The sequence below is a fragment of the Protopterus annectens genome, chromosome 10.part0, assembly GCF_019279795.1.
Source record: "Protopterus annectens isolate FY-2018-M chromosome 10.part0, PAN1.0, whole genome shotgun sequence".
Lineage (NCBI taxonomy): Eukaryota > Metazoa > Chordata > Ceratodontiformes > Protopteridae > Protopterus > Protopterus annectens.
The window spans coordinates 1,184,393,496-1,184,406,471 of record NC_056744.1 but is presented as its reverse complement, the minus strand read 5'-3'; the positions used below and the strand labels follow the sequence as shown (position 1 = coordinate 1,184,406,471).

Genomic DNA, 12,976 nt, shown 5'->3' with positions numbered 1-12,976 from the left:
AATGATCTAGGTGTACCAGATCTGGCACTAATCCGCCAGCCTTCTGGTCAACAAAGCTATAAACACTTTATGATTTAAATTTGAATTAGGCATTAGAAGTTGGACAAACAAGGATTCTTCCTTTCCTTCTATATTTCATTACTATTACCATCTCTCTTTTTTCTCTCTCTCTAGGACTGCAGAGGAGTATTACATCTAAATTCCAAATTAAACAGGAAAACAAAAATATGCCTCACCCTCTCTATGTATATCAGCAAAAAATCACAAGGCGGCCATTTGGACCTGAAGTTTTACTTTGGCATTTTGTGCCAATTAATACCTTCAATTTCAAAAAGTTCACTGGATTTAGCGACACCCCCCCTTTGCACAAGCATTCTGGACAAAGGCAAAAATAATGGGGGGGGGGTGACAAAAGCCCAAATTGAGGAACCAATTGCAAATATTGCTTTTACAAAATTAGAAAGTTGCTACAACAACAGATTTTGCATCAGCATACATTTTCTGAAGGATATGAAGTCTGAAACTCAAACCTATGTCATTTACTGACTGCAATCCTTGATGATTTGTCAGAAAACCACAGATTTTATGAGAAACATATCAAAAATATAAGGGAAAAATCTGGACATTCTGAAAAACTCATGACATTTGAGAGGTATGCTTCTCCATACCCTGGGAGTCAGTCTAAGAAACTCGCTCTTTTCAAGGAAGCACTGGGACAGATTTTCATGAGATACCTCACAGCATACATGCCTGAGTAAAATATTTAGAACATTTCTAAGGTTTCAGTGTTTTTTTAACTACCTGATCCTGGGTCCAACAAAAACTGGAACAACATTTTATATTCTGCTGTTTTAATCTGTTAGCATTTTTTTTTTTTTTTGGTATTTAAGAGTGTCCTTGAAGCCAATAATGCTACTTCCCTACATCTAAGAGAATATAAAAGTAGTAAGATATTATCCTGGAAAAGCAACTGACAGAAATGGTATAGTTTTACCACCATATCAGGTGGATATAAAAAATCTCCTAACACCTATTGCAAACAGTAAGGGGGGGTCCTTTAATAATTATCATATTTACAATATTGATGAAGTACACATTATTTACACTTATTTAAACCCTTTTACACTCATCTTTCATCATTTTCACATCTTTATACATAAATTTTCTTCTCTTTATTTTTATTCATTTTCTGACCCCCCCTTTTTTCCATAACCGAAATCTTATTTTTTTAATATCTCTGCAAATATCCATTTCCCGTTTAATTTAATTCATTCAATCTTTCATTCCTTATGGTCCATATTCTGTAAAACTTCTATTTTTTTTTTTACACATTCCTCTTTTTTACTACTATAATAGCCATATTCCAACATACCCATACATGTATCCTTCATCTGTTTAATACCATTCAGGACATTATTTTCCCCATAATTTCTTCACCTGTTCACATATTAGGAAAAAAAACATGTTCTGCTGTTTCAACTTCACCACAATAATTCCATATTCTTTTTTTTAACATGGCGTATTCCAGTTCACCAGTAATTTATTTATTGATAATCTCCATAGAAAATATCTTCATTTTAAATATTTTTATACCATTCTAATCTTGTTTGTATGGATTTTACTTTTTCTCCCTCCAACTTTTCCCATGGAAAAGCACAGTAATATTTACTCATTATGTTTACATACAGTTCTCTTCTATTATGTTCAACATCATCTGTCTTTATTTTCCATACCGTATTTTTTTCTTGATGAACTTTTATTTCCCAATTCACACTTTCTTACCCTCTATTTTCTCATCATACACCATATTTCCTTGTATTTTTCTTTCATTACTGTTCCTTATTAATAACTTGTTTTCCTCTTTTAACCAGGCCAACAATATACAAATTCAATGAAGCTGCATAAACAACAGGATTTATCAAAGCCAACCCTCCTTTTTTCTTTAACATATAACACACCTCTTTTTACTGGCTTTAGCCTGGATCCTTATAAAAATGAAAACGCAACTGACATTAATGCCTTTTAATATTCTATAGAGATTATAAACATATTTGCTAAATATGCAGTTTTACTGATAATACATTGATAATTAAAAATATCTTCTTTCTGTGTGACAATTTATATACTTTCCAAAATAAACATATATTCCTTCCTTTTTGTATTATACCTTCCCACTGCTGCATTCTGATAGTCTCCCTACCAAATTTTATACCTAATACATTAAACTTAATATTTCTATTTCCCATAACATTCCTATACCTTTAGCTTTACTTATATTTATACTCATTCCTATAGCTATCAAATATTGGTTAATGTCTACTTCCATGCATTTTTTATTCTTTGTTATTAAAACAATATCATCCACTTAAGAGAAGATAACTGGTACTTTAATCCCTTCTAAAGTTGCATATTCTGCTACTATTAATGAGGTATTAACCTTACTAGCCACTGCATTCATAACCAATGCGAATAAACTAAACCTCAACTACTAAGCTGACTCTCTCTACTACATTTCTCTTACCCTCCCTTCTCTATGAAGCACCTCTTCTAACAAACCTAGAATCATCTCTCAAAACCAAACTATCCTCTTGTTACAATAAAATAGCCAGATTCGCCACTAGCAACAAAGCATCAACCCATCACTGTGAACCTCTCCACAAATTCAACTGGCTAGAGCTACCCAACTACCTCTCTTACACTCAAGCTCACCTATGCTCATAAACTCATCTTCCAGCCATCCCTCTGTCCCGCACTCTCTACTACCTTTAAAATGCACCACACTCAAAGATGTCTAAGATCAAACAATCAAAACCTTATAGAAGTTTACAGACCTCTCCACACTCCAAGACAAAACCTCCTGTCCTTCTCATTAGCACGTATATGGAACTCCCTTCCCCCTCCACTCGTACCATTACTTGCCTCCCATCCTTTAGAAAAATCACTCCACTCTCATCTAACCTCCAAATGGGAATGCTCCTGCTCCCATCCCTCATAACCTACTCTTTACTTTTTCTCTTCCTTCTCTCAAACCCCAGGTAGCAAATTCACGCTTGCTGCCAGTATACAACTCCTTACAAGTATCTAGCAACTCCTTATCCTACTGCATCTAACTACCTCTCCTCAATCAAAACACAAAAACAACTCCTTATCCTACTGCATCTAACTACCTCTCCTCAATCAAAACACAAAACAACTCCTTATCCTACTGCATCTAACTACCTCTCCTCAATCAAAACACAAAACAACTCCTTATCCTACTGCATCTAACTACCTCTGCTCAATCAAAACACAAAAAACAACTCCTTATCCTACTGCATCTAACTACCTCTCCTCAATCAAAACACAAAAACAACTCCTTATCCTACTGCATCTAACTACCTCTCCTCAATCAAAACACAAAAACAACTCCTTATCCTACTGCATCTAACTACCTCTCCTCAATCAAAAAAAAACATGTTGCCATTATTACCTTTGATTGTAACACTCTTGTATAATGTTAACCTCACTAATCCTCATGCAATCTATGTGTGTATCCTAATCTTTATGTAATCTGTATTTGGAGCTTTTCTCCCCAGGACTCCATTGAAAATGGGTTCTTCTGGCCCAATGGACTATCCTAGTTAAACAACTGCAAATAAATAAAATAAATAATACTCGCTGGACATGACTGTCTTATGCCACTCTTTACAACTGTTTCTTGACTTAACCAACCATTCACTTATGCTGAAATAAATACTTTTATTTTCTTTCAACATGTCCCATAAAATGTCCTGCTGTATCCCGTCAAATGCCATACTCAAATCTCCTGCCTGACTTTAACGTCTGTTTTCCTATTCATTATATCATCTGTAATGTCTCTTGTTATCATTAATAACTTCTGGCTTCTTTTTCTCTTTTTCCCAAATATTGTTTCTCCTAATATTTTATTTAATTTAGTCTCCAATATCGTTTCTATTATCTTCATAAAAATCTTCTAATCTGAATTATTTAAAGCTATCAGTCTCCAATTTGCACATACACTTCTTCCTTCTCACTGCATGCTGTCACAGGCTTGCATGCCTCTGCCTCCACCACCTCTTTGTTTTGTGAAGGCTTGACTGTCTTCAAACCTAACACATCCTCCAATCTTTCTTTCCCAATAAACTGTTTTCCAGACTCCACATTTGAAAAAATAGTTCTCACATGATTACGTCTGCCATATTCCTTCCTGCTACTCTGAGCCACCAATATGCCCGGAGGGGAAATACCATAACAACCAGCATCCCACTCAAAGAGTAGGGGAAGTTCCCCTATTGTCCTAGTCATATTTCCCTAGTAGTATAAATACACCTCTGTTCTCCCTAGCTGGACTAATCTGGTCAACAAGGTTAAATACATATAGTAAAAATAAAATAAATGTTTTTGTTCTGACATTCTCATTTTGTTGATCTTTAGAAGAATGTGTATGATGTTAATGATGACCGTTAAAGGGTTGGTTTGATTTTATTCAGGGGATTTAACAAAAGTCCATTCACTCAGAGGTGAGACTTTTTGGAGTGAAGGATAACTGTGATATGTGATATAGGATCACTGCAGTTAGCATGGTTCAGGGAAGAAAAGGGACAGACTGTATGTCCTAATTGTAAATAAGACGTATAGTATAGAAATGGACTGAACGATCCAGTTAAAAGGTTCAATGTTCTAACATTTATAGAGAGACAAAGCCTGAAGTGGTGGCTCTACTCATTTAGATCCAAAAGAACATTTTAATTTGTTAAAGAGTTTTATAGGACAGGGGTAATTTTAACAGCAAAGCCGATATCCCCTTATGGTGTCAGGAAGGAACTGGGAAGGCAGGCAGCTTCAAAAGTTGAATATCTGAATCTCATTGTGGTGGGATTTGTAGAGGTTTTTGAAGAAAGACATGATGGTCCCTTTCTAAAGCAAAACTAAATCATCTACTGAAACACTCACTCACTCACTCACTCACTCACTCACTCACTCACTCACTCACTCACTCACTCTGTATTTGAGAAACAATTCAGTCCTACTGAAAGTTTTCAAAAAAATGAAGCATCACCACCATTGAAACAGTCTGGTGTCAAGACCAATTAAAACTGCCACAAAGCTTTCATTTCTACTGTAGCAACATGTTAAAGAATTAAAAAAAATCAGTGAACCTGCATCTTAAACAGTCAAATTAAAGGGAAAAAAATCTCAGGAAGCTTCTAGTTTGCTAATGACTTACTTCCACCCAAGTATATTCCAGCGTTCATAGGTTCATAAGTTCATAGGTGTGTACTAGGCTAATGGCCCTGGAGCCTTTACAAGCCTAGCCCATAGGATTACCCTGGCATCGTGCCACCCAACCTTAGTTCCTAATGCCTCTGTCGAGCAGAGACACTGGAGTGATCCCCGGCGTGAATTTTCTATTTCCCATTCACTCATGAAGATTTCTCTTGAAGAGGGCCAGTGAGGTGCTCTGCTTGACATGTATAGGAAGTCTATTTCATAGCATGGGCACTCTCTGTTTATGAACCTGTCCCTCCAGCATGTTCTGTTGATTGTGGTAATGACGTTGAGGTCTCTGGAGCATGTGGTGTGAAGGGATTGGGATTTCTTTAGATGTAGCATTTCCAACAGAGCTGGGTCAGACATTGCTTTGTAAGTCTAGCAGAGATTACCTCTAAGCAGGCGATATGAGACAGAGAATAGTTGGAGTTCTTTGAGTCTGTCCATATAGGACAAGTGTTTAAGGCCTAGAATCCTCTTTGTGAGATATTTTTGTGGCGTCTCCAGTTGTTGCAGTTGTCTAGTGAGGTACGTGCCAAATGGGGCATTGTACTCTATGATTGGTCTAATGAGGAAAGAGTAGAGGGAGACAACGACCTCTTTCTTCCTGGATGCAAAACCCTTAGTAATGATATGTGCCACATAGAAGTCCTTTCTGACCACAGTGGCAATGTGGTGGTCAAAAGAGAGGTTGCTGTCCACCTGTGTTCCCAGACCTCTTATAATGCCTTCTGTGTTCAGTGGACTACCATCAATGTGGTAATTCAAGGGAACCGGGTTTTTTCCAAAGGGGATGAAGACACATTTTTTGGCAGTGAGCTTAAAGCCATGGTTCTGACCCCAGTCATTGGTCTCATTGAGGCCTTTCTGTAGGATGTCAACATCACTTGGGGAGTTAATAATAGCTCCCAACTTGCAATCATCTGCGAACTTTGTTAGCCAGAGTCCCTTTGTGTTTTTCTGGACTTCAGAGAAGTAGATACCAAACAGGAGAGGACCCAGGACCGAACCCTATGGGACTCCACTCGTGACTGGTTGGCAGTCTGACTTGGGAGTCAGCTACTTTCACACTGTGGGTTCCATCTGTGAGCCAGTTTGCAACCCACCTAGTAATATAGGAGTTGATGCCTAGCTTAGTATGTTTTTCTATGATTCCTGAGTGGGGAATGGTATCAAAGGCCTTGGCCAGATCAAGGTAGGCTGTATGAACCACCTTACCTTCATCCACAGCTCTGGTGACTGACTCAAAGAAGTCGACCAAGTTGAGCAGGCATGATCTACCCTTCACAAAACCAAACTGTGTAGGAACCAGAGTTTGGAGATTCCCTATATCCTTGTTTATCAGGTCCATGATGATGCTTTCCATAGCTTTGCATATCAGACTTGTCAGGCTAATGGGGCGATAGTTCCCAGGGTCTGCAGTTGCTCCTCCTTTGTGGAGAGGCATGACTGTAGCAGTGCGCCATTCGGTAGGGAAAAAGCCTGAGGTGAAGCTGTGATTGAACAGGGCACACAGATGAGGATGCCAGCTCACTCTGTAATTCATGTAGAACACAGCCAGGGATACTGTCAGGTCCCATAGAAGCTGTATTCTTGGCCTTGGACAATGCTGTTTTAACCTGTGCAGCAGTAATACTGGGTGCCTGGCAATCTACCGCTATTGTGATTGGTCTTTTGGGGGGGGGTCACAGGGGTAAAGTTAGCACTGAATCTGTCCGCCAGTATATTTGCAATATCTGTTGGCTCGGTATAGGAGGTACCATTGTGCAGTAGATCAGAGCAAATCTGGGTATTGCCATGGAGATTCTTTACATAACTATAGAAGGCATTGTGATTGTCTTTACTATCTGCTGTCATTCTGTTTTCATAGCTAGCTTTAGATGATTTGATGAGGGATCTCAACCTTTTGTTGAGGCTGATAAGGGAGTTTTTCCAGTCTTGGGACTTCACCTTATTCCGCATCAGTTTCCTCCTTCTGTTGTAGAGTTTGTTTATGGCAGAAGACCACCAGATTGGCTTCCTTTTTTTTTGAGGAGAGCATCTTAGTTCTATTGGGTATGGTGACATCCATGCATTTGTGTACGTGTTTGTACATTGCATTGGTGTATGATTTGGTGGTCATGCAACTATTCTCCATTTGCATGGGTGCCGTGAAGTTAGCCACCTCTGTTTTTAGGAGCCCAAAGTTAGCTTTGGAGAAGTTTTTCATGGTGGTTACCTTTGTTGGGGGGGTGGGAGGGATGTGGATTTCCAAGGTGATTAGCTTGTGATCAGATCTAACCAGGGAGGAGTTGACTACTGGTGTAGAGCAACGGTTGCCAATGTTAGTAATAACCAGGTCAAGGATGTTGCTACCTCTAGTGGGGGTAAGAATGAGCTGGTCCTCGGCATTGGAATTAATGAATTCCAGAAAGCGTTGAGCAAGTGTATTGGTACATGAGTAGTTTTCCCAGTTAATGGTGGGGTAGTTAAAGTCGTCCAGTATGAGAGAGTTAGGCTAGACCCTAATATGCTCCAGGGCTCTTAGGAATGTGGACTGTGAATCTTGGGACATGGTTGTGGACCTATAACAGGCTATGACCTGAATTTCTGTCTTATCCAATGCTAGCTGCACCTGAAGTATCTCAGATGCATTATGCTGGGCTACCAGTCTGGAGGTGTGCGCATCCTTTACGAATATGGAAACACCACCACCTTTGATGCTTCAGTCCAAATTCTGGAGCTGAAAGGTATGGAATGAGTTGTAGCCTGATAGTGCAGGGGTGCTTTCTGCTGCCTTGAACCAGGTCTCTCTTACAGCACAAATGTTGATGTTCTCCATTTTAAGGAGTACTTCGAACGATTGCATTTTGAGATTTAGACTTCTAGCGTTGAGCAGCATGACCCTCAAATTGCATTTGTTTGTAGCCGTTATGGTGGTAATTTGGTCTTTGGAACACCACCTAAAAAAGGCACTATAGGGGTGGCAAGAGCCTTGGCCAGTATCCAGAAGCCCAGGGGTGACAGATGCAGGCCATCTCTAGCAAAGCATCAAGGTCTGTCAATCATGTCATCCCAGGCAGACAGATACTGGTTAATGCTCAAGAAAACATAAGGCAATCCACAGATATTAATGTAGTAGGATGAAACTTTTCAATCCTAAGGAATTCCCTTCTTTTTAAGGTAGGGGTATCTAGTTAATCTGATAATGACAGCAAACTTGGGTAGGATTAGTAGGGTTCTGTTACTGGCATTTTAAAATTTTTACCATAATAACAAAAAAATGTTGCATTTAAAATGTATATGCATATGTGTGTGTGTGTGTGTATATATATATATATATATATATATATATATATATATATATATATATATATATATATACACACACACACACATATACATATCCATACACATACACACACAAACACACACACACACACACTCACGGATTCACTTTATAATCTCGAAATACTGAAATCTTGAATTTGAGTATATCAAGACCATGAAGTCGAATCTGCAGAACAGCGAAAGTACATAACTGCAAATCCAGATATGTCAGATTCGTAGTTACGCTTTAACGGTACATGTCGTGGAGTGTGTTTGTGGACAGTGTGCTGTTTCGTATGTGCAGTTAGATGGAATTTAAGGTAAGTGACTAGTTTGTAAGGGTTTTGGGTAAGTGTCTGAGTGTATGTGAGTGTGTTTGGAAGTTGTGCGTGTGGGTTAGGGTAGGCAGGTAAAAGTATGAGTGTTTAACTTTTGAATGTGGTGGTGTTTGTATGTATGTGATGTGTGTGTGTGTGCGAGGGACTGTAGAATGTCTGGTTGTGAGTTTGCTGTCTTTTAGTGTTTGGTGTGAACTTGGAATTAGAAAAGATAAGTAGGGGTGTGTGGGGTGCAGGGGTGCTTGCCCCCCTTCTTATTTGTAGTGTAGGCGTGTAGATGTGTGTTGTGTTTGTGTGATTTTTTTTGGTAGTGTAGTGTATGTGTAGTGTGGTGTGGTGTATGGTGTGTTATGGTTCGGGATTTTGTTTCGTGGTTTTATGTTTTGTGGTTTTGGGCATTCGGTCTTTTGTGGGTTTGACTTTATAGTCTCGATATACTGAAATTCGAGATTTCAGTATTTCGAGATTATGAGATTATAAAGTGAATCCACATTCACACACACACACACACACATATATATATATATATATATATATATATATATATATATATAAATGCTGGGATTTCTTGCCCAGTTGCAAAAAAGGGTTGAGGTGTAGCCCATTGCCTTTTTCTTCAATAAACATTTCCTGTTAAGTTAGAGATATAAGACACAAAGGGGACAACTCAATGCAGCTTTTCTCTCTTAAAAGGAACCTACCAAATGGGGCCATTACCTCGTGGAGGTCACTTGACAGTATTTCCCTTTGTTTGCAAATGTAAGAGATGTTGTTACATTATATAAATTAAGCATTTTAAAAGTGAATTAGAAAGAGAACTGAAAAGAGAAGTTAACCTTCTGCTTGGTTGTCTACATTCTTTAAATAAACAAAGGCAACATCTGTAAATGATGTTCAGACTGGTATAATAGTTCAAAAATGGATCCAAGAAGAAAAACGATTGTATTAAAATACCAAATAAAGCCAGTCATAAAGTACCAGTGCAACAATGTTTAAAGTCAAGGATGTATGCTATTATAACCCTAAAGTCTGACAGAAACAGGGAAATACATACATACATAATACAGAGGCCAATATCACTCCTTATAAGGTTTGTCTTATGCTAAATGTTCAGCAAATGTAGTCTAAATCTGCACAGACATGATGAATATGGCATCCTAATCTAGTTTCAAACAGACAAGGGAAAGTTAACACAAGACAAAAATTCTCAGACTTACAAACAGCAGCTATCACATACAGCCTTTTAAAAGATGAATAAACTAACTTTGTGATGGTTATTATAACAAGAGCTTTACCTCATTTAATTTTAACTCTAATAAAAAAATTGGAATACTGTGATAGCTTGACTCAAGTAGAGAAATTAGAGCAGGTTAACAAGTTAACACAAGGCAAATGGCTGTTATATTTGTATTACAACAAATAATTTCATCTTACCTTAAATGAACTTCACTGCTTTTACTGCCTGCAACATTAGTCAACTTGTTCTGTGTCTTGATAGGTCAGAACAAATATACACATACAATTCCAGAAGTCATTTATATATCTACATGTTTTAAAAGGGTCTGAGCAAATGTCTGAAACAAGGCCAAATTGCTTACATGTATCAGTTTACTTAGGTTCAAAACCAATTTTTATCTTAGCATAATACAAACTGACCAGGCAATGGGCATTAACATGTTCATGTTTACTAAATATGTACTTTTTTTGTATAACTATGAGGAAATCTGTAAAATAAAAATAAAAAGCAGGGACCTTAACTCAGACTTACAAGATTAGCATGCAACAGTAGTCCACGGTTCTTGTCTGAATGCCAGAGTATAAAAACTTGGCATATTTTTTCTATACAGCTTTTTAAACTTAACACACACATGCTCACACACACACACACACACACACACACACACACACACACACACACACACACGGATGATAAATCTACTATAAGTCACAAGGGTCATGGAAATGGCACGGCTCCTCAGCCTTATGACAAATATCTGTCTCATCATGCTGTCTGATGGAGGGCATGAGTCTATAGATTTTTTTTTTGTCATATGCTTGAAAGATGAGCTGTGTTTTTTTCACCTTACCTGCTTGTCCAAGAATTCTCTGGTGTCTTTCTCAATGTGACCTTCATAAAGGTTGGTGGTAAGGCTCATTAATCCAATCTTAGAAAGGCCAAAGTCAGTCAGTTTAATGTGACCCATTGATGTAATCAGCAGACTAGGAAAGAAAAAGAAAAAAAGGCAGACAACAGCTTAGCTGGTCTAAAGGACTTTATAAAGAAAGCATTTTTAAGTGTGCCTACTTAAAAGTATATACGGCACGGCATTTTATGGCGTGACATAATATGGCCTTGTGACCTCTTGCCTAGTATTTTTCCTATGCTCTTACTCACCTTGGCTATCTCTCAACTAACAGTGGGTCAAAGTCATTAGCATAGTAAAGGAAAGCTGTGCATTATCTGCTATAATGACAGGTCTGTAGGAAGAGGTCCATATGCAGTAAACATTCAAGACTAATGCCTCTTGCATCAAAAAACTTTTCCAGGCTAGCTCCTTTGTTGCAAATTACAGTGCTCCCTGCTGCCTCTGGCCATTTTTGTACTAAGCAAAAGTTGTAAAATATATAACATTCTCTATAACATTCTCTAGAATACAACCACCAGAACAGCCACACAGTATTGGCTAGGGGCTAGACGGAGGACTGCTTAAGCAGTATAGGCCAGGGGCTAGATGCAGGACTGCTTAAGATGTTCAGGAGTACATTGCTGGATGCATCTCCTGATAATACAGCCCAAGGAGACTTTACATCTAGCAGGAACCATTGACACTCAGGAAAAGGTGTGGATGCCTCAAGGGCTACATCACTTTCAGAAGACAGCGACAGCCCTAAGTTGCAATCATTCTATTCCCACCCCTGTGGTGCTTACATTCTGTGCAGGGAAATGTTAGTATACATAAGCAAAAAATCATCTCATAGCTGCCTATGTGTCACACCAGGCTGATATCAGTTCATGCCACTTGTGAAAAAGTCCACACATGTCCAAATTCCTTAATAAACCGCACAAGGAAAGGAAGAAACTGAGGTGCTCAGTGCATACAGTACTTCTACACACAATTTTAAAACAAAGCCCCAGAGGGTTTCAGCCACCAAAATAAACCAGCACTTGCCCCATCCCTTCTAAACTGTGCAAGGCAGCACTAAAGCAACGTGGATACTTGTCATTCTCTAAATGCAGCCTCACAGCACTTCAGCAACCACAGCATACTATGTGTAAGACAAAAGCAAAAAAGTACCCTTCCAAATGAAGAAAACATAAAAACGTATACATTTCAGCTACAAGTGAAAAACAAATGCATAAAAACACCTTGTTTGTGACTAAAAGGAAACCACTACAAATTGCAGTATAGATGTTCTGCCAAATCTCCCCTAGGCAGAGTAAAAACTCTGCATCCTAGCTGATGAGACAGTACAGCAATTAGGGTCTCTGAATTAGAGTCAAATCATCATACAGATTTAAAAATGTACTACGAAGAAAGCAAAAAAATAACGGTACCCAAGGATGACTGCAATAGTCAAAACACAAGAATGTAAGACTCACAGTACAGTACTAAAATAAAATTCGTACGCAGGGAGAAGGAGACGCTGAATATAATTACTGAAAAGTTCAGCATTCTAAACAGAAAGTTATGCTGAAACAAAAAGGGAATAATCGAAGGGAAAACACAGAATACAGAACCGAAACAAGATATGAATGGGGTCATTCTTCTTGTATAGTTCAAAAGAATAAAACAATTAACTCAAATTAAAGAAAATTAAAACAGGCAGCCAGGGATGTAGTTTCCATTACAGCCTGACGTTTTCACAACCGGAAAGGGCTACAGGAGGATAGGAAGGAAAAATGGGTTGTGGGAAAAGAGGTACAGCTAGTAGTCTGGGAAAGTATTACACAATGAGGACTCATGAAGCCAATAACTCCGGTCCCAACATTATCCTAAAGATGGACTGCTTTATTAACAGATCCACTGTTGTCTGGGCCTCATTGAAGCAATCAGTAT

The 12,976-nt window shown here is 38.4% G+C and overlaps 1 protein-coding gene across 7 annotated transcripts in view; it reads right to left on the bottom strand.

The window, feature by feature from the left end:
* The window catches only part of MAST2 (microtubule associated serine/threonine kinase 2), a 2,532,505-nt gene that overhangs the window by 334,619 nt on the left and 2,184,910 nt on the right, over positions 1–12,976 (bottom strand). For all 7 annotated transcript variants that reach the window (XM_044085935.1, XM_044085937.1, XM_044085936.1 and 4 more), the window contains one exon: positions 11,006–11,138. In XM_044085935.1, coding sequence (XP_043941870.1) covers positions 11,006–11,138 — 133 coding nt within the window. The remainder of the gene's footprint in view (positions 1–11,005; positions 11,139–12,976) is intronic.